Source organism: Triturus cristatus, chromosome 11 (genome assembly GCF_964204655.1).
Source record: "Triturus cristatus chromosome 11, aTriCri1.1, whole genome shotgun sequence".
In the NCBI taxonomy this organism is placed as follows: Eukaryota; Metazoa; Chordata; class Amphibia; order Caudata; family Salamandridae; genus Triturus; species Triturus cristatus.
The window spans coordinates 54,055,224-54,075,469 of record NC_140594.1 but is presented as its reverse complement, the minus strand read 5'-3'; the positions used below and the strand labels follow the sequence as shown (position 1 = coordinate 54,075,469).

Below are 20,246 nucleotides of genomic sequence, written 5' to 3'. Positions count from 1 at the left end.
TCAGAGGTTTTGTGCTGCGTTTAATGAAAGGGGGCTTTCCTGAGCTTAGGCAGTGGGATTGGGAGAAGGAAATCCAGCGAGTACACCATTTTCCCCTCATGCTTAAAAAGAGACAAAACTCTAATAATTCTAATGACAAACCAAGAGCTATATTAATCTTTTTTCATAACTGTTTACTACGTCAAGCAGTGTTTGACCTGAATCACAACGCTCGGTGGAGGGTCTTTCTTTCTTTGTAAGACCAGACTTCTGCCATATCATGGTGAGGAGATGATGGAGGCTACGCCAATTGATCTCTCCTTTCCAAAAAGCAGGACCAGAGGCCTTTCTACTCAGTCCAGCAAGACTTAAAACTATCCATAAGGGCTCTATTAGAATATTTACTTCGGAAACTCAAGCCCAAGAGTACCTGAGGGACATCACAGGGACCTGAGAGATATTGAAGAATTCACTAAGGGATGATTAATAGATATTTTTGATACTTTGACTTTTTCTCTGATTCTCACTTATCTTCGTATTAGGCTTCTTTTAGGATTAAATAGGCCCTATCTAAGCTAAATGTTTTGATTACTCAGCACCATTGTGGAGATAATTTGGAGGGGGAAGGGGGGGGGGGGGGGAGTTATTGTTCTATTTGATCTTTTTTCTTTCTAGGCTGAGCCAATGGACGGGCGGTGGGGGAAGCAACTCTATACAGGAGGCCTCACGAGGGTCTTCGGACCTTTCTTGCCAGGGGTTGGAAGGGATGGGACACTCAAGGGAGGGAGGGGGGATGGCACAGTTCTTGTATTTGTTATGTTGAAGATGTCAGAATCAGCGAGCTTCAGGGGTTGGACGTTAAACAGGAAGAAAAGCAGAATGGATAAAATTATATATTATAAATGGCATTAAATAAATTAAGGATAGCTTCAATTAGATCTGTGGCTTGAATAATCCTCTGAAAAAGTGTAGGATCAATATAGATGTACAATACTTGAAAGCAGATATAATCGGTCTTCAAGAGACTCACATTGAGGCTAGCAGAAGATTAATGAATTAACAGGTTATCATTTAGTCTCTGCTACTATACAAGGGACCCGTACTAGAGGAGTAGCAATTATGGTGAACATTTTTTTAGGTTTAAGGTTTTCACACTCTAAAGCGGACCCGTACGATAGATGGGTTATTACCCAATGCTTTATAGAGGGCTATGCTTTTACTTTATGTTCTTTGTACAGTTCGATACTAGATGATCCGGCTTTATTTAACTGACTAAACATTGAATTAGTGGGCTGGCCTCTCCCTATTGTCATTTGTGGTGATGCCACTATAAATTTAAGTAATCAAATTGGGATAATAGGTGGAAGATCTTATACGGGACGCAAACCTAAGGTTTTCAAGGCACTATCCAATCTATGTCATAATCATGGCCTTTCGGATGTGTGGCCCAAGCTTAATCCTCATGATATGGGCTATACTTTTTCCTCTGCCCCACACCAGACTCATGCTAGGCTCGATTACTTCTTCGTAACTCAAGAAATACTATTGAAATCTAATATACGGAAATATCCACGGGTGATGTCAAATCATAACCCACTAGTTTTTAGAAATTCCGATACAAACTAGAAAACCTCAAATTTCTTGCTGGACGTTCAATAGAACATTAGTATATGAAGATGAATATATACAACACATGAGAGAGTGGATTCTTCGATTTTTAGAAGAGAATAAAGAAAGCGCATCCATCGAGACAATTTGGGATACACTTAAAGCCAGGATTAGAGGGGAAACAACTGGGTATGGGTGGGCTGCACAATCAAAAGAGAAAAAGCTCTTATGCAAACAATATAGCCGAAACGCAATTGATTCAAGCCATCATTAGTAAGCAAGGAAAAGAACAGGCATTGAATATAGTTGCTACCACCAAATCTAGTATTTTAGAAACATCAACAACTAAAGCAGCAGGAAAATACACTGCTTGGCGCTCAAGTTTGTATGAATGTGGCGAAAAGGTAGGCCACGTACTGGCGATTCGGGCAAGGCAACGCACAACTCATGGAAACATCTTATTAATAGAAGAACCGGGGAGAGGGCCGGCCACTGAACCTAGCGAAATCCGGGCTGCTTTTTATGGCTTTATCAGAAACTTTATTGCGATGATAGTAGCAATAATGAAGAAGCAATGTTAGGATTTTTACATGGAGTTATAGCAGAGAAATTAACTCAAGAAGATCAAATAACCTTAGAATCTCCTATAACAACTGAAGAAATTCAGAGTGCTATTAGTTCACTGGCTAGTGGTAAAGCCACTGGGCCAGATGCTATACCTGGAGAGTTTTATAAAATATTTTCTTCATCATTACTAGAAATAATGAAACATGCATTCTTGAATGCTCAGAACGGTTTTGGGGTCCCTAAATCTTGGGAAAACGCCAATATTGTGGTGTTCCCCAAAAAAGGAAAACCACCTGGCGAAATGGGGTCATATCGACCGATTACTTTAATAAATAGCGATAACAAAATATATGCCAAGATATTAGCCGTTCACCTGGCAGCCCTCATTATGAGACTAGTCTCGCCAGTACAACATGGATTTGTACCCGGATGCAGTACAATTGACCACATCCAACGAGTCATTACCCTTTTTGATGTTGCCGGCATTACAGGGGACCCTATCGGACTCATCCTTCTTGATGCAGAAAAGGCGTTCAATAGGGTCTCCTGGCCTTTTTTATGGGCAACCTTAAGGGATAGAGGATTGGGTGAGAAATACATTACAGCATTAAAATCTGTGTATCGCAATCCGACGACCCGTATCTCTATCATGGGAGAAATGTCGGAACCAATCCTAATTAGCACAGGGACCCGGCAGGGGTGCCCCTGCTCACCTTTATTGTTTGCGCTTTACATAGACCCTCTAGTCAGGAAAATAGAAGCCAATAATTTGATCCTTGGAGTACAGAATATTGGGGGGAACACAAAAATATTAGCTTATGCTGATGACCTTGCCATTGTCACTTCTAGCCCTGTGATTGCCTTAATGGAAATCGAGAAAGAAGCAGATCTATTTGGAAAATACTAAGGCTATTGTTTAAATCAGACTAAAACTCAGATATTGACCAGCAACAGCCTTCAAATAAATGATAATCGTGTAGTCCAAAAAGCGGTTTATCTGGGTGTAGAAATTACAGCTGATGTATCCAAAATTATGGATAATAATTTAAGTCCCTTCAATTTAAAACTGAATTTACACGTTTAGAGAATTTAAAGATTACGCTGGTAGGGAGATGCAACATTATTAAAATGATTTTTTTGCCTAAGATTTTATATTTTTTAAGAGCCATACCTTTGCTTATTAATAAGACGTGGTTAACCTCGATGAATCAACTCTTTTCTAGATTTATTTGGGCAAACTGCCGCCCTCGCCGAGCCTTTAGACTGCCTAGAGATAGAGGAGGGTGGGCGGTACCCAATCTTCAATTATATCACTGGGCAGCGATGCTACAGAACATTAAGTTATTGCTTAATGAAAGAAATGATGTACTAAGATATGACTCCTCTGTTCCTATTTTTGAACTGATCTTAGGAAATAAAGCTAAGGGTTGTCTCCTACGGCATATTGATTTTAAATATTATAAACGGATAAAATTTAAAACTGTAATAAGCGCATTTAAGATTTGGACCACGGTTCGTAAAAAACTTGGGTTAGGGCGCTTTAATGTGTATACCCCTGTATATAAAAATAGCCTTTTTCCTCATATTTTTAACGATGGATACATGAGGCAATGGTATGAGAAAGGAATACGAATTATTGGAGATCTCATAATTGGATCCGATCTGTTACTGTTTGATACCATAAGAGATAAGTTTGGGTTAGATAATCGCCAGTTTTTTAAATATCTCCAATTAAGAGACTTTTTGAGTAAAAAAGCTGGTGGATCTTCTGGCTTCTCCAGGACACAAGTATTTGAAGAACTATTTAAAGATTCAAGTACCTTGGGAGGATTGTACAAAATCCTCATTGATTTAATACCTGACGATCTGATTAAACATATAGATCGATGGCAAAACTTGTTGGAGATTGAAACTGTTACAACAAACAAATGATGGACGGAATGCTGACAATGCATACATTCTCCCCCAGTCAAGAGATCTGGGTTAAATCCATCGTTCTTTTGCCCACTACGCCACCCCAGTTCAGACATGGCCATATGCAAATCAGTTTTGACCCTGTGCCTCATGGGAACAGTCCAGCCTGAACTGCCAAGCCATGTCTTCCCTGGACCGGAATCAAGCATCCTAGGACCGGTTTCTGGCTATCAGCCGTCATCAGCCAGGATAGCTTTACTCCAGTGGCGTAGTGAGCACGGGTCCCACGTCTGGGAATACCCATCCCACTTAGGGCGAAAAGCGTTACAACAAACAAATGATGGACGGAATGCTGACAATGCATACATTCTCCCCCAGTCAAGAGATCTGGGTTAAATCCATCGTTCTTTTGCCCACTACGCCACCCCAGTTCAGACATGGCCATATGCAAATCAGTTTTGACCCTGTGCCTCATGGGAACAGTCAAGCCCGAACTGCCAAGCCATGTCTTCCCTGGACCGGAATCAAGCATCCTAGGACCGGTTTCTGGCTATCAGCCGTCATCAGCCAGGATAGCTTTACTCCAGTGGCGTAGTGAGCACGGGACCACGTCTGGGAATACCCATCCCACTTAGGGCGAAAAGCGTTACAACAAACAAATGATGGACAGAATGCTGACAATGCATACATTCTCCCCCAGTCAAGAGATCTGGGTTAAATCCATCATTCTTTTGCCCACTACGCCACCCCAGTTCAGACATGGCCATATGCAAATCAGTTTTGACCCTGTGCCTCATGGGAACAGTCCAGCCCGAACTGCCAAGCCATGTCTTCCCTGGACCGGAATCAAGCATCCTAGGACCGGTTTCTGGCTATCAGCCGTAATCAGCCAGGATAGCTTTACTCCAGTGGCGTAGTGAGCACGGGTCCCACGTCTGGGAATACCCATCCCAGTTAGGGCGAAAAGCGTTACAACAAACAAATGATGGACGGAATGCTGACAATGCATACATTCTCCCCCAGTCAAGAGATCTGGGTTAAATCCATCGTTCTTTTGCCCACTATGCCACCCCAGTTCAGACATGGCCATATGCAAATCAGTTTTGACCCTGTGCCTCATGGGAACAGTCCAGCCCGAACTGCCAAGCCATGTCTTCCCTGGACCGGAATCAAGCATCCTAGGACCGGTTTCTGGCTATCAGCCGTCATCAGCCAGGATAGCTTTACTCCAGTGGCGTAGTGAGCACGGGTCCCACGTCTGGGAATACCCATCCCACTTGAACGATGGATTTAACCCAGATCTCTTGACTGGGGGAGAATGTCTGCATTGTCAGCATTCCGTCCATCAATTGTTTGTTGTAACGCTTTTCGCCCTAAGTGGGATGGGTATTCCCAGACGTGGGACCCGTGCTCACTACGCCACTGGAGTCAAGCTATCCTGGCTGATGACGGCTGATAGCCAGAAACCGGTCCTAGGATGCTTGATTCCGGTCCAGGGAAGACATGGCTTGGCAGTTCGGGCTGGACTGTTCCCATGAGGCACAGGGTCAAGACTGATTTGCATATGGCCATGTCTAAACTGGGGTGGCGTAGTAGGCAAAAGAACGATGGATTTAACCCAGATCTCTTGACTGGGGGACAATGTCTGCATTGTCAGCATTCCGTCCATCAATTGTTTGTTGTAACGGAGATTGAAACTGGGGATATTGAGGACTCATTACATATGGCGCAGATATCTTTTATGGCAACTAACTTACAAATTCAATGTTTCAAAACATGGTTTAATTTGTATATAACACCTGCTAAGATTGCCAAAAGGGGTAGAGAAACAGGCTCTACCTGTCCTCGTTGCCAGTATCCAGCAGCAGACATTATCCATATGTTTGCGACAGGCTCCATGCTCGAAACTTTGAAATGCAGTGTTTAAGGCTTTTTAACAAGCATGCTTGGTATTGAAATCGAACTCAGTCCTCAATTGATTGTGTTAGGGATAGGAGATCCTCTTTCCTTGAATTTAAATCATTCCTTCGTATTTATTGCCTCTACAGTATTTAGGTTATGTTTAGCCACTCATTGGCTTGATTCTACTTCTCCATCTGGTCATCAATGGTTAGAAAGGCTTCTAGCAATATACAGATTTGAAAAAGCAGTTTTTGCTAGGAAAGGCCGTACATTGAAAGCTAAAGGTCTAGCAATATGGGCCCCTTTAAATAACTGGACTATTTTGAATAAATAATAATGAATTTATGGATTGCTTATTACTCTGCTTTTCCATTTTTGTTTCTTTTATAGTCTCTGTATAAAGTGTTGTTGATATCTGACACCTAGAATATATGTATTTAGCCGTGGGTGGGGCTGGCGAGGGGGGGGGCAGAAGACGTGGGATATAAAACGGCTTTTTCTTTTTTGGGGGGCTATTTTGATCTGGATATAATTGTGAAAATATCAATAAAGAATAAAAAAAAAGAACTGAAAGTAAGCATCCCAAACAGTGCACTCTTGTGCAATGAGATGTCCAAAGACATCTTGTGCATACAGTCCCTGAGACTACAAACTCCAGTGCAATGAATCATAGAACCACAGACTCTTGTGCATTCATATGCACACTAAGAGAGTGCGCCATTGTTCAGGAGACCTAACACAGTTGTGTTATCCTATGCACAATTGTGTAATACATTCCAGAATCATGTATTCTTGCGCATCGAACTGCAAGCCCATACACTCTTTTGAAATCAGTCAGGGACCATGTACTCTAGTGGAATGAATCTTCTGATCTTCTGCAAGGAATCTCAAGGTTGTGCAATCTTGTTTAATGAGGGACCCGAAGAAAGAACACCTTTGTTTAATGAGACCAAAGATTAGCACCCTCTTGTGCAAAGACTTCCTTCACTATGCCCTGTTGTACAATGATTCCCTAGATCATGCACTCTTGTTCAAACAAACCGCAAGACCATAAACTCTTTTGAAATAAGTCTGAGAGCATGCCCTCCAGTGCAAAGAATCGCAGGATCATGGGCTGTTGTGCAAGGAGTCTTCTTTAATAATGTATCTGAAAAAATAACACCTTTGTTCAATGAGCCCCGATACCAGTACCAGCTTGTGCAAACAGTTCCTGCACCAAGCACTCTTGTGCATTGAGTCCGAAGACAATGCTTTCATGAGCATCAAACCCTAAGCCCATGCACTCCTGTACCTTGATCCATAATAGGAAAAGGCACTCTTGAGTAATGAGTGGCCAAGACCATGCACTCTTGTGCCTTGATCCATAATAAGAAAGAGAACTCTTGAGCAATGAGTGGCCAAGACCATGCACTCTTGTGCCTTGATCCATAATAAGAAAGAGAACTCTTGAGCAATGAGTGGCCAAGACCATGCGCTCCTGTGCCTTGATCCATAATAAGAAAGAGCACTCTTGAGCAATGAGTGGCCAAGTCCATGCACTCCTGTGCCTTGATCCATAACAAGAAAGAGCACTCTTGAGTAATGAGTGGCCAAGACCATGCGCTCCTGTGCCTTGATCCATAACAAGAAAGAGCACTCTTGAGTAATGAGTGGCCAAGACCATGCGCTCCTGTGCCTTGATCCATAACAAGAAAGAGCACTCTTGAGTAATGAGTGGCCAAGACCATGCGCTCCTGTGCCTTGATCCATAACAAGAAAGAGCACTCTTGAGTAATGAGTGGCCAAGACCATGCGCTCCTGTGCCTTGATCCATAACAAGAAAGAGCACTCTTGAGCAATGAGTGGCCAAGACCATGCACTTGTGTGCCTTGATCCATAATAGGAAAGAGCACTCTTGAGCAATGAGTGGCCAAGACCATGCACTCTTGTGCCTTGATCCATAATAAGAAAGAGCACTCTTGAGCAATGAGTGGCCAAGACCATGCGCTCTTGTGCCTTGATCCATAACAAGAAAGAGCACTCTTGAGCAATGAGTGGCCAAGGCCATGCACTCTTGTGCCTTGATCCATAATAAGAAAGAGAACTCTTGAGCAATGAGTGGCCAATACCATGCACTCTTCTGACTTGATCCATAATAGGAAAGAGCACTCCTGAGTTATGAGTGGCCAAGACCGTGCACTCTTGTGCCTTGATCCATAATAAGAAAGAGCACTCTTGAGTAATGAGTGGCCAAGACCATGCGCTCCTGTGCCTTGATCCATAATAAGAAAGAGCACTCTTGAGCAATGAGTGGCCAAGACCATGCGCTCTTGTGCCTTGATCCATAACAAGAAAGAGCACTCTTGAGCAATGAGTGGCCAAGACCATGCACTCTTGTGCCTTGATCCATAACAAGAAAGAGCACTCTTGAGCAATGAGTGGCCAAGTCCATGCAGTCTTGTGCCTTGATCAATAGTAAGAAAGAGCACTCTTGAGCAATGAGTGGCCAAGACCATGCACTCTTGTGCCTTGATCCATAATAAGAAAGAGCACTCTTGAGCAATGAGTGGCCAAGACCATGCACTCTTGTGCCTTGATCCATAGTAAGAAAGAGCACTCTTGAGCAATGAGTGGCCAAGACCATGCACTCTTGTGCCTTGATCCATAATAAGAAAGAGCACTCTTGAGCAATGAGTGGCCAAGACCATGCACTCTTGTGCCTTGATCCATAACAAGAAAGAGCACTCTTGAGCAATGAGTGGCCAAGACCATGCACTCTTGTGCCTTGATCAATAGTAAGAAAGAGCACTCTTGAGCAATGAGTGGCCAAGACCATGCACTCTTGTGCCTTGATCCATAACAAGCAAGAGCACTCTTGAGCAATGAGTGGCCAAGACCATGCACTCGTGTGCCTTGATCCATAACAAGAAAGAGCACTCTTGAGCAATGAGTGGCCAAGACCGTGCACTCTTGTGCCTTGATCCATAATAAGAAAGAGCACTCTTGAGCAATGAGTGGCCAAGACCATGCACTCTTGTGCCTTGATCCATAATAAGAAAGAGCACTCTTGAGCAATGAGTGGCCAAGACCATGCACTCTTGTGCCTTGATCCATAATAAGAAAGAGCACTCTTGAGCAATGAGTGGCCAAGACCATGCACTCTTGTGCCTTGATCCATAGTAAGAAAGAGCACTCTTCAGTAATGAATGGCCAAGCCTGTACACACTTGTGCCTTGATCTATAATTAAAAAAAGCACTCATGAGCAATGAGTGGCCAAGACCGTGCACTCTTGTGCCTTGATCCATAATAGGAAAGAGCACTCTTGAGCAATGAGTGGCCAAGACCATGCACTCTTGTGCCTTGATCCATAATAGGAAAGAGCACTCTTGAGCAATGAGTGGCCAAGACCATGCACTCTTGTGCCTTGATCCATAACAAGAAAGAGCACTCTTGAGCAATGAGTGGCCAAGACCATGCACTCTTGTGCCTTGATCCATAATAAGAAAGAGCACTCTTGAGCAATGAGTGGCCAAGACCATGCACTCTTGTGCCTTGATCCATAATAAGAAAGAGCACTCTTGAGCAATGAGTGGCCAAGTCCATGCGCTCCTGTGCCTTGATCCATAATAAGAAAGAGCACTCTTGAGCAATGAGTGGCCAAGACCATGCGCTCTTGTGCCTTGATCCATAACAAGAAAGAGCACTCTTGAGCAATGAGTGGCCAAGACCATGCACTCTTGTGCCTTGATCCATAACAAGAAAGAGCACTCTTGAGCAATGAGTGGCCAAGACCATGCACTCTTGTGCCTTGATCCATAATAGGAAAGAGCACTCTTGAGCAATGAGTGGCCAAGACCATGCACTCTTGTGCCGTGATCCATAATAGGAAAGAGCACTCTTGAGCAATGAGTGGCCAAGACCATACACTCTTGTGCCTTGATCCATAATAAGAAAGAGCACTCTTGAGCAATGAGTGGCCAAGACCGTGCACTCTTGTGCCTTGATCCATAATAAGAAAGAGCACTCTTGAGCAATGAGTGGCCAAGACCATACACTCTTGTGCCTTGATCCATTGATCCATAATAAGAAAGAGCACTCTTGAGCAATGAGTGGTCAAGACCAAGCACTCTTGTGCCTTGACCCATAATAAGAAAGAGAACTCTTGAGCAATGAGTGGCCAATACCATGCACTCTTCTGACTTGATCCATAATAGGAAAGAGCACTCCTGAGTTATGAGTGGCCAAGACCGTGCACTCTTGTGCCGTGATCCATGATAAGAAAGAGCACTCTTGAGCAATGAGTGGCCAAGACCGTGCACTCTTGTGCCTTGATCCATAATAAGAAAGAGCACTCTTGAGTAATGAGTGGCCAAGACCGTGCACTCTGGTGCCGTGATCCATAATAAGAAAGAGCACTCTTGAGCAATGAGAGGCCAGGACCATGCAGTCTTGTGAAATTAGTCCAAAGACGTGCCACGCTTGTGCAAGGAGTACCATGAGAATGCATAAGTGTGCAATGATCTCCAGGGCCACCACTTTTGTGCAATGAACCACAAAACCATGTATTATTGCACACTGTTGTTCAGTGAGCCCCAGTACCACATTGTGATATGATCCATTGTAAGAAAAAGTGTCCCAGCTGAAGACAGAAAGCATATGCAGTATACACTTCACACACAGGCTTTTAGCATCACTATCCTGCAAACTGTGACTATTGTAATATGCATAGGAGCAGTCAATTTTCACCTTGAGGCAGTGCCTTAGAGATATAAACGTGCAGGTTATATAGTGATTTTCACCATGAGGCAGTACCAGTGCTACTAAGGGAATTGAGTAATAAAGAGATTAAGACATTTACCCAGAATCACACTGTTTATTTAGGTGAAAGCGTCGGAATTAGGACCCAGGGTGGCTGGAAATGTACTTTGTAAATTAATCTCTCAATTAGACCCCCACCTTCTACTTCAAAAGAGATACTTTGCAAATGAATCTCTCCAGCAGACCCATCTACTGCCTTAAACAGGGATAGGTAGAATGACAGGTAAGGACCCAGTTCACCTGCTCTGCACCTTTTCTTTGCTTCTCTTGGTTGCAAACCCTCCTAGACTTCGGGTCTGTGATTGCTACAAAACTATGAGTAGTCCCTTGCGCCTGCCCCGCATTTGTTTTATTTCTTGTACTGATTTGACCTTCACCAAGCAGCTTCTCTGCATTTTCTGCCCTTCAGAACAGGAGGCTCATAGATCCACAAATGGAGACAGATACGAATTCTAGTCTCTGATTGGCTCATTCAGCAGTAATACCTCTTATTCTAATGCACACACTTACAGATTGCACATATATTATCTGCAGGGGTGAGTACTCACCCATGGCCGAACGGCGAGATGAAGTAGAGGCAGCAGTGAACACGGTTGTCCTGGATATTCTTCCGGTTCAAGCCGCTTTCATCCCGGAAGTACTGCTCGAACTGCTGGTCCACGTAGTCTGTAATGGCCTTCCAGCTGCAGGGGACAGAGAGCACAAGCTAAAGCGTGCCTCAAGGGGGAGACAACACAAATGAACAGTACAAATCCTATGGGGATTTCAACCTCTGCACAAGTTTAGAGCTACAAAAGGATTCTGATCTCATACACCTTGATTAAAAAAGCCTTTACAGGCTGTGTTTTTAACACAAAACTCTTCCAACAAAATGACTCAGTTAAACACTTGCTGCTCATATCTGCTTCTATCGCTTCTATCGCGTGGGCAAGGCAACACAGCCGTCCGATGGTGATACACTGAGTACCATCAAGGTGAGTTAAAGTAATATCCATTGTTTACGGTGATTAGAAATGGTAGAAGTGAGATGTGAAGCGCTATTTCAAAAAAATACATATATTATTTGTGTTGAAAACACAGTCTACCGCCCTTCTCTCTGCCCATTTTATGGGGTAAAGACTGAAACCACCACTCTCTGGCCTTTTCAATACATGTCAATATAACAGGCTGGGTCTGAGCCTTCCCAGAAACGGTTCACTGAAGGTTTGAGGCCTCAAAGGGAGAAAAGAATAAGGAGAAAACAATCATGTTTTTATGTATTTTAAGGACATGTGTTTCACTCACAGATTGTCATTGAACAATGTACATAGAGGGAGCAGTTGCACACCTTGCTTGTGAATTTTCTCAAATTTATATTTTGAATCCTTTGTGCGTGCTGACTAGGACCATGCCTCGCCGCAGAACATGTACGAGTATTGAAGCAAGAATTGCAGCTACACGTTGCTGCACACCTGTCGCACAGCTTCTACAAGAATGCGTTACAAACTTTTCAAGTTCATTTTATTCCATTTTATTCCATAGTTTTCATGTCTCATCCAGCTTGACTTGTTTATACACAATAAAACTGTCCAAACGCCACTTTGTTTCACATAAGGTAGTTGTGCCAATCCAGGCCTCGTACTACGTCACGTCGGAACATTCATTCATGTGTTTCAGCTAATAATCTTAGTCCCAATGCATTTCGGGCATTCATTTTGCCCTTCGTCAGGGGAAGCTGCTAAAATATTAAAATGAAAACCCATGTTAATCTTCCATACTGACTTAATGAAGTATTTTTACACCGATGCACATTTTGACAATAACTTTGCGGTAATGTTATGACAGTCCTACCCTTACAGATTAAACAATTACCCAAACCCCACACTCTAAATGAAATTCTACTAATGTTTAGAGCCTACTAAACGCGCTAACCTCCCCAGCTCCATCTTCGATGTTACACCTGCCAATATGCCCGCGCTTCTAAGTAAGTTTACCATTACATGCAATGGAAGGGGGGGGGGGGGGTAGAATCTCTGCCTCTGTTAATGAAGCGTGTTGCAATAGCTGTGAGTGGCCATGTGTTGTGCTTGATTTAGTCTAAGGCTGTTCTGGAGTGCATTTCCACCCTTAGGGTTGTAGTAACTTTAAGAATATTGTCTGTGAATAAAAATGGTCTTACTCTATTGTGACTGTGTGTTTATATTAGCATGTCCCTCCCTGAACCCTCCTTAAATTTCCATAAGCCCAACCCAATTAAATAGTAATTATTCCCCTTTTCACAGCCTCTTCCCTGGTCTCTCCAACATTTACTATGAAAACGAATATCTATGTGTGTGGAGAGCTCATCCACCTTAGCCGAGTTCTCTACACAGAAAAGATAGGAGAGACAGGAGCCTCTTGCCGTAGGTTTGTGAAGTGCCCTGTGTAGTAAGTGAATAGAGATATTGGAGTACAACTTTATGTAGTACAAAACGCAGTATTGTGAATCGGACCCCTTGACTTGCTGCAAAACATGGACTTGTTCACAAAGGTAAATATACAAGTGTATATTTGCACACCTGTAAATTTACCATTACACCTAGGTGAATTCAACTATTCCCAAGTACAGAGTTACTTTCAGGTGTAGATTTACAAGTCTCCGTCCCTCAGATCTAGGGGGTGGAGTCTCGTACAACAGGATTTACGAGTGTAAAGTTACTACCAGTAACTTACCACACTTACGTGGAAAGGTCAGGAGAGGAAGAGATCTAAGCCCTTATGCTTGTGAATATCATTTTGTAGTGAGGACTAGCACTGCTGTACTACTATTTTATGTACTAACTATACAATGCAGCTTGTAACTAGGACCTCGACTGTCCCACAGCAAACACTAAGAAAGGGTTTCTTTTTCAGTGTAATTAACAATTTGACCACATGAGGGCGAACCGAGATCAGTTTTCAAATGTGTTTCTGTCTGTCACCCTGGCCTTCCTGTGTTCGTCAATAAGGTACAATCTTATTTTGGAAAATGAAATGTAGGCAATGAGAAATTCTAATGCAATACAAAGGGAGTGTCTAAGCAGGTCAAAGGGTGATTGTAACACAGCTCAATGAGAGAATGTCACACAAGTCAACAGGTGATCCCAACGCCAGTCAATGTTAGAGTGTAACTCAAGTCAATGACAGAGAGTAACGCAAGACAATAAGAGAATGTCACTCAAGTCGACAGTCTGAAACGCAAGTCAAAAAGAGAGTGTAATAAAAGTCAGTAAGATATGTAATGCAAGGCAATAAGACTGTAAAGCAAGGCAGTGAGAAAGTATGACGCAAGTGAATGAGAAATGTCAATGCAAGTTGATGGGTGATAACAATGCAAGTAAATGAGACAGTGTAACACAAGTTCATGAGACAGTGTAATTCAAGAAAATGAGACAGTGTAGCAAAAGTCATAAGAGAGTGCAGAGCAAGTTAGTGATAGAAAGTAACACAAGTCGATAGAGTGCAATGCAACTCAATGGGTGATTGTAATGCAAGTCAATGTGCCAGTGCAACAGACATCACATAACATGTGTATTTGTAAAGCGCACGTTCACCCCTGACGGGGCATCTTGGCGCTGAATAACAGATGTTTATTGTTACCCAACTCAATGGTAGTCATTTTATCGACCTCAAATAGATGAAAGGCTGAGTGGACCCGGTGGGATTTGAACCTGTGACCATGAGGTCAAACACAGGCCCCTGCAGTGGATGCGTTAGTCCACTGAGCCACCAGATAGATGGTATGACACAAGTCCATAAGGGATTGTAACAAAAATACATTGGCTGATGGTAACACAAGTGAATGTGTGTCTGTAACGCAAGTTAATAGGGGACTGTAATGCAAGTCAATGATACAATGATAGATTGTAACTTGCAAGTTAGTGAGTTTGTTCCACGCATCAGGAGAGATTATAATGCACGTCTATGAGTGATTGTAATGCAATTCAGAGAGAGAGTTTAGGGCAAGTCAGTGAACGACTGAAATGCATGTCAATGATGGGTGACAGAAACAAAAGTGCCCTTCATACTACTCTTGTGATACGAGCTCTTGGTTGCCCTGCATACTACTCTTGTGATATGAGCCCTTGGTTGCCCTGCATACTACTCTTGTAATATGAGCCCTTGGTTGCCCTGCATACTACTCTTGTGATACGAGCCCTTGGTTGCCCTGCATACTACTCTTGTGATATGAGCCATTGGTTGCCCTGCATACTACTCTTGTGATATGAGCCCTTGGTTGCCCTGCATACTACTCTTGTGATATGAGCCCTTAGTTGCCCCGCATACTACTCTTGTGATATGAGCCCTTGTGTGCCCTGCATACTACTCTTGTGATGTGAGCCCTTGGTTGCCCCGCATACTACTCTTATTATATGAGCCCTTGGTTGCCCTGCATACTACTCTTGTGATGTGAGCCCTTGGTTGCCCTGCATACTACTCGTGTGATGTGAACCCTTGTGTGCCCTTCATACTACTCTTGTGATATGAGCCCTACGTAAATGTATCCCTCTATGCAGAAAGTCCTTATCTGCTCCATACACTACTCTTGTGATATGAGCCCTTGTGTGACCCATACACTACTCTTGTGATATGAGCCCTTGTGTGCCCCGCATACTACTCTTGTGATGTGAGCCCTTTTGTGCCCTATGTACCTGCCTGTGCAGAGATTGAGATTCCTTATCTGTCCCATAGACTACTCTTGTGCTGTGAGCCCGTGTGTGTCCTTCATACTACTCGTGATATGGGCCCTAGTGTGCCCCGCATACAACTCTTGTGATGTGAGCCCTTGTGTGCTCCGCATACTACTCTTGTGATATGAGCCCTTGGTTGCCCTGCAGACTACTCTTGTGATGTGAGCCCTTGTTTGCCCTGCATACTACTCTCCTGATGTGAGCCCTTGTGTGCCCCACATACTACTCTTGTGATATGAGCCCTTGGTTGCCCTGCATACTACTCTTGTGATGTGAGCCCTTCGTTGCCCTGCATACTACTCTTGTGATGTGAGCCCTTCGTTGCCCTGCATACTACTCTTGTGATATGAGTCCTAGTGTGCCCCGCATACTACTCTTGTGATATGAGCCCTTAGTTGTCCTGCATACTACTCTTGTGATGTGAGCCCTTGTGTGCCCTGCATACTACTCTTGTGATATGAGCCCTTGATTGCCCTGCAGACTACTCTTGTGATGTGAGCCCTTGTTTGCCCTGCATACTACTCTCCTGATGTGAGCCCTTGTGTGCCCCACATACTACTCTTGTGATATGAGCCCTTGGTTGCCCTGCATACTACTCTTGTGATGTGAGCCCTTCGTTGCCCTGCATACTACTCTTGTGATGTGAGCCCTTCGTTGCCCTGCATACTACTCTTGTGATATGAGTCCTAGTGTGCCCCGCATACTACTCTTGTGATATGAGCCCTTAGTTGTCCTGCATACTACTCTTGTGATGTGAGCCCTTGTGTGCCCTGCATACTACTCTTGTGATATGAGCCCTTGATTGCCCTGCATACTACTCTTGTGATGTGAGCCCTTGTGTGCCCTGCATACTACTCTTGTGATATGAGCCCTTGGTTGCCCTGCATACTACTCTTGTGATGTGAGCCCTTGGTTGCCTCACATACTACTCTTCTGATGTGAGCCCTTGTGTGCCCTTCATACTACTCGTGATATGAGCCCTTGTTTGCCCCACATACTACTCTTGTTATGTGAGCCCTTGTTTGCCCTTCATACTACTCTTGTGAAGTGAGCCCTTGTTTGCCCCACATACTACTCTTGTGATGTGAGCGCCTGTGTACCCCACATACTACTCTTGTGATGTGAGCCCTTGTGTGCCCCGCATACTACTCTTGTGATGTGAGCCCTTGTGTGCCCTTCATACTACTCGTGATGTGAGCCCTTGTGTGCCCTGCATACTACTCTTGTGATATGAGCCTTCATGTGCCCTGCATACTACTCTTCTGATGTGAACCCTTGTGTGCCCTGCATACTACTCTTGTGATATGAGCCTTCATGTGCCCTGCATACTACTCTTGTGATATGAGCCCTTGTGTGCCCCATGTACTGTTTTTTGATATGAGCCCTTGTGTGCCCCATGTACTGTTCTGTGCAGTAAGTCCTCATGTGCCCTCTATACCCCTCGATTATGCGAGCCTTCATGCGGCCTCCATACCACTCTTGTGACTTGAGTCCTTGTGTGCATTATATACCACTCCTTACAAGGGGCTCTTCTATGCTCTAGGCACTACTGTATACAGTGCACCCTCATGCAGCCTCCATACCATTCTTGTACCCTATGTACCATTCTGTGACGTCGGCCCTCGTGCCCCATACCCTGGTGCCCTATAGTCTAACACATGTACCCCTCCTACCACTCTGTGTTGTTGACCGCGTCTCCGAACCCGGGCGTGTCCACAATGGTGAGCTTCAGTTTCACGCCTTTCTCCTCGATGTCCACCGTGTGCTTCACAATCTCCACCGTCTGGTTGATCCGCTCTGTAACAAGAGGTGGAAGGAGGTCAGGGGCTGTAACACTGGACAGTGAATGTAAATCAGGAACCATTGTTAGCAGCGGGACATCAGTGACCAGCACACACAGAGGGTTGTTGCACTATCAAGAGCTGATAGGCACGGCAGTCTGAGACTCTGGAATAAGCTACTTACCTATAACAACTCGTTTACAGGTCTCAATCTATTATACTTTCACGTTATATTACATCAACTGACGTCAATTATAACCAACACAGAGTGCTTCCGAAGAGCTGCTTCAGGACTCCTTCATATGCTTGGCAAACTCTTACACCTTGTGCTTATATGAGGGAAAATGCGTTTAAAAAGCTGAACAACAATTGTTGGACCCTAGTGGTGGCAGATTCCGCACCCAGGCTCTGATGACCTTCAAATACATTGTTAAGAACCCTACAAATCTGGTTTCGGCCTCATCCTGATTTCATTTCGTCGAACTATAACATTTATAGCTAAGATATATTCTGTCATCTTTGCCTCTTTGGGAGGTAGAGGGGTTCGTGCATACATTTGTCAGATGTAGCAAGCTTTAAAAACCACTGTTACATGAAGGTAGCTTCTATTGCGATCTGAATTTGTTTACAGCAGATGTACATATGTTGCTTTGAGCACAAGTATAATCAATCAGGGATTGAGCGACATAGAAAAAGGACATGTACCTAAAGAGCTGCCTTATTGATGCCTAGACAACCTGAGCATCTCCCTGGACCTCAGAAACCTCACATGTCTCCAGCATGAGCAGCGCGCTCCTGCATTACAGTCTGTTCTCCTCCTCAACCTCACTTATATAAATCCTTACGCTGCGACAACCAATTCTCAACAGCGGCAGTGCGGTCAACATCAACTGTATGATGCCGGGCGTGCTTCAACAATACTTTTTTTTAGGTGTTTCGGCCTCTCAACGCTCATGAGAGGACTTCTTCTGGGTTGACTTTATTTGTGATGCTAAAGTACAAACTGCTACTATGAAGGACACAATTACCAAATTGACCATGCAATAGCCTTGAATAGTAAGGGGGGTGGGGTCAAGGTTAATTTCCCTCAAGGGATGTGATCTTTGCAGCTAGCAAACGTCCCAACTGATGGATTCTCTGATTTTAGAATCTCTGATTTCATAGAAAACAGGAGGTGGCTCATCCGGTGATAACATTTGCTCTATAAGGGAGAATAAACTGGATGGAGACCATGCAAGAAGTCGTTCTAAAGGCGCAAAGAAGATAAAGATGACCCCCTCCCCCACACACACACTCATCCATCTAATCCTAGATGCCAGATTAGATACCCTCTGACGTCAGAGGTTTCAGCAGAGACCTCTGGAAAACTCATATTGCAGATTTTTTGGCAGCCAAAGGTCAGGAAGCAGATCTCAAAACAGATGCAAATCATTGATTGAGAAACTTGTACAAAATACACAAAGTGTTCCTTCAATCACAGGTCAGGTCAATAGAGTTTAAACAAGTAAACCAAAGGCTACCACTGAGTGTAGAATGCAGAGACAAAAATACCTTCACTGTCAAACACAGGGACTTTTGTGGAGGGAAAGAAAGCCTTTCAGTGAGTACGCTCAGAGAAGATGGCCACACTGATCACCTGATGAACTGCAGGAGGAGAATGACGTCAATCAGGTAAACCAGAGAGGATTCTGGGCATCCCAGAGATGTCATGAGGTCCGAGTACAGATCTCATCTCTGCCGGTGCCCCAGGATGTAAGTCACCTTTCCACAGATTCTTCTGTGTTCCACCTCCAAAGGGCAGAAGGTCACAAAGCACGTGGCTGCATGAGAGATGCTAGAATGAAATCTTTGTTACCAGGAAGTGACAGAGAGAGAAAGACCTGGTGAGGAGGGGGGCTGAAAGAGGCCACACAGGCTGTGCTGAGGAGAGCACACCAAGTGCCCCTCCCCGTGCCAGAGGCACTGGGAACCGCCTCTTAAGGCAACCTGGGGCACAAGGCACATAACGAAAGCACAATTAAGGTCAGACACCTCTTGCCAGGCCAGCTCCTGGAAATGCCACGTCCACACAGACCTCCCTTTCAGACCAGTTTGAACTAAGTGGTTCAGGCCCCTTGACGAGGAGGATTGACTTCTACAGAAACTGTGAGACCCCAGGCAGATGTGTCACTCCAGCTTGGCCATTTGTATAGTTGTGGGCCTTATGCCCACATACTAAAGGAACATTGCATATATGGCTACTAAACTGGCCCAGGGCACGTGCGCCCGCCCCTTCTGTTAGCAGGGTCACCTGACCGGTGACGCCTGTGTTTGGATGGGTGTGGGGTGGGTGTCAATTCTGCCCCCAGGGAGGGGCTGCTGCATGACGCTTCCAGCAGGACACCACACTGTTCACTTACCTTCTGCGTTGAGAAGCTTTCGGTCTTTGTACAGGTCGGTCAGGAACAGGCTGTTCACCAGGGTCGATTTCCCCAGACCGGACTCTCCTACGGAAACCAACAATTTAGAGACAAAAAAATCAGAAAAGTCTGAGACTCTGTCATGCACCGTCCTCAGAGGCTGGTTGGTGAGGTTTTCAAGATGGCCGTTACTTCTCCCTGGGAATGCTGGGACTTGGCACCAGGAACCCACTGCCAGTTACCTTTAAAAATCCAAAATACTTCCAGTGGCGCCATGCCTCCAGGTGGTGCCATGCCTCTATGGAGCAAAATGTCAATGAAGCAGTAAATTATTCTTGTGTCTACCAGAAAACTGTGCAGTCCCCACTGGGGGCAGATTTATTAACCCTTTGCATCACTCTTGCATCACGCAAGTCGACACAAAGACTTATTTGGGATTTACAAACCCACACAAGGCCCGATTGGTGCCTTTGTAACACAGCTAACGCAACGCAGCTACCACAGAGAGGCATAACAAGGAGAAAGGTGTTTACTTTCCCTCTATACTTCCTCGTTCTATAGGTGATGCATTGTGCACCACCCATGGAAAGATGAAAATGCCTCTTTGGGT

The 20,246-nt window shown here is 44.3% G+C and overlaps 1 protein-coding gene across 2 annotated transcripts in view; it reads right to left on the bottom strand.

Annotated features, from left to right (window-relative positions):
- The window catches only part of SEPTIN5 (septin 5), a 292,703-nt gene that overhangs the window by 35,986 nt on the left and 236,471 nt on the right, over nt 1–20,246 (bottom strand). For both annotated transcript variants that reach the window (XM_085633400.1, XM_085633401.1), the window contains 3 exons: nt 19,637–19,723; nt 17,130–17,253; nt 11,317–11,451 (listed from right to left, as the gene is read on the bottom strand). In XM_085633400.1, coding sequence (XP_085489526.1) covers nt 11,317–11,451; nt 17,130–17,253; nt 19,637–19,723 — 346 coding nt within the window. The remainder of the gene's footprint in view (nt 1–11,316; nt 11,452–17,129; nt 17,254–19,636; nt 19,724–20,246) is intronic.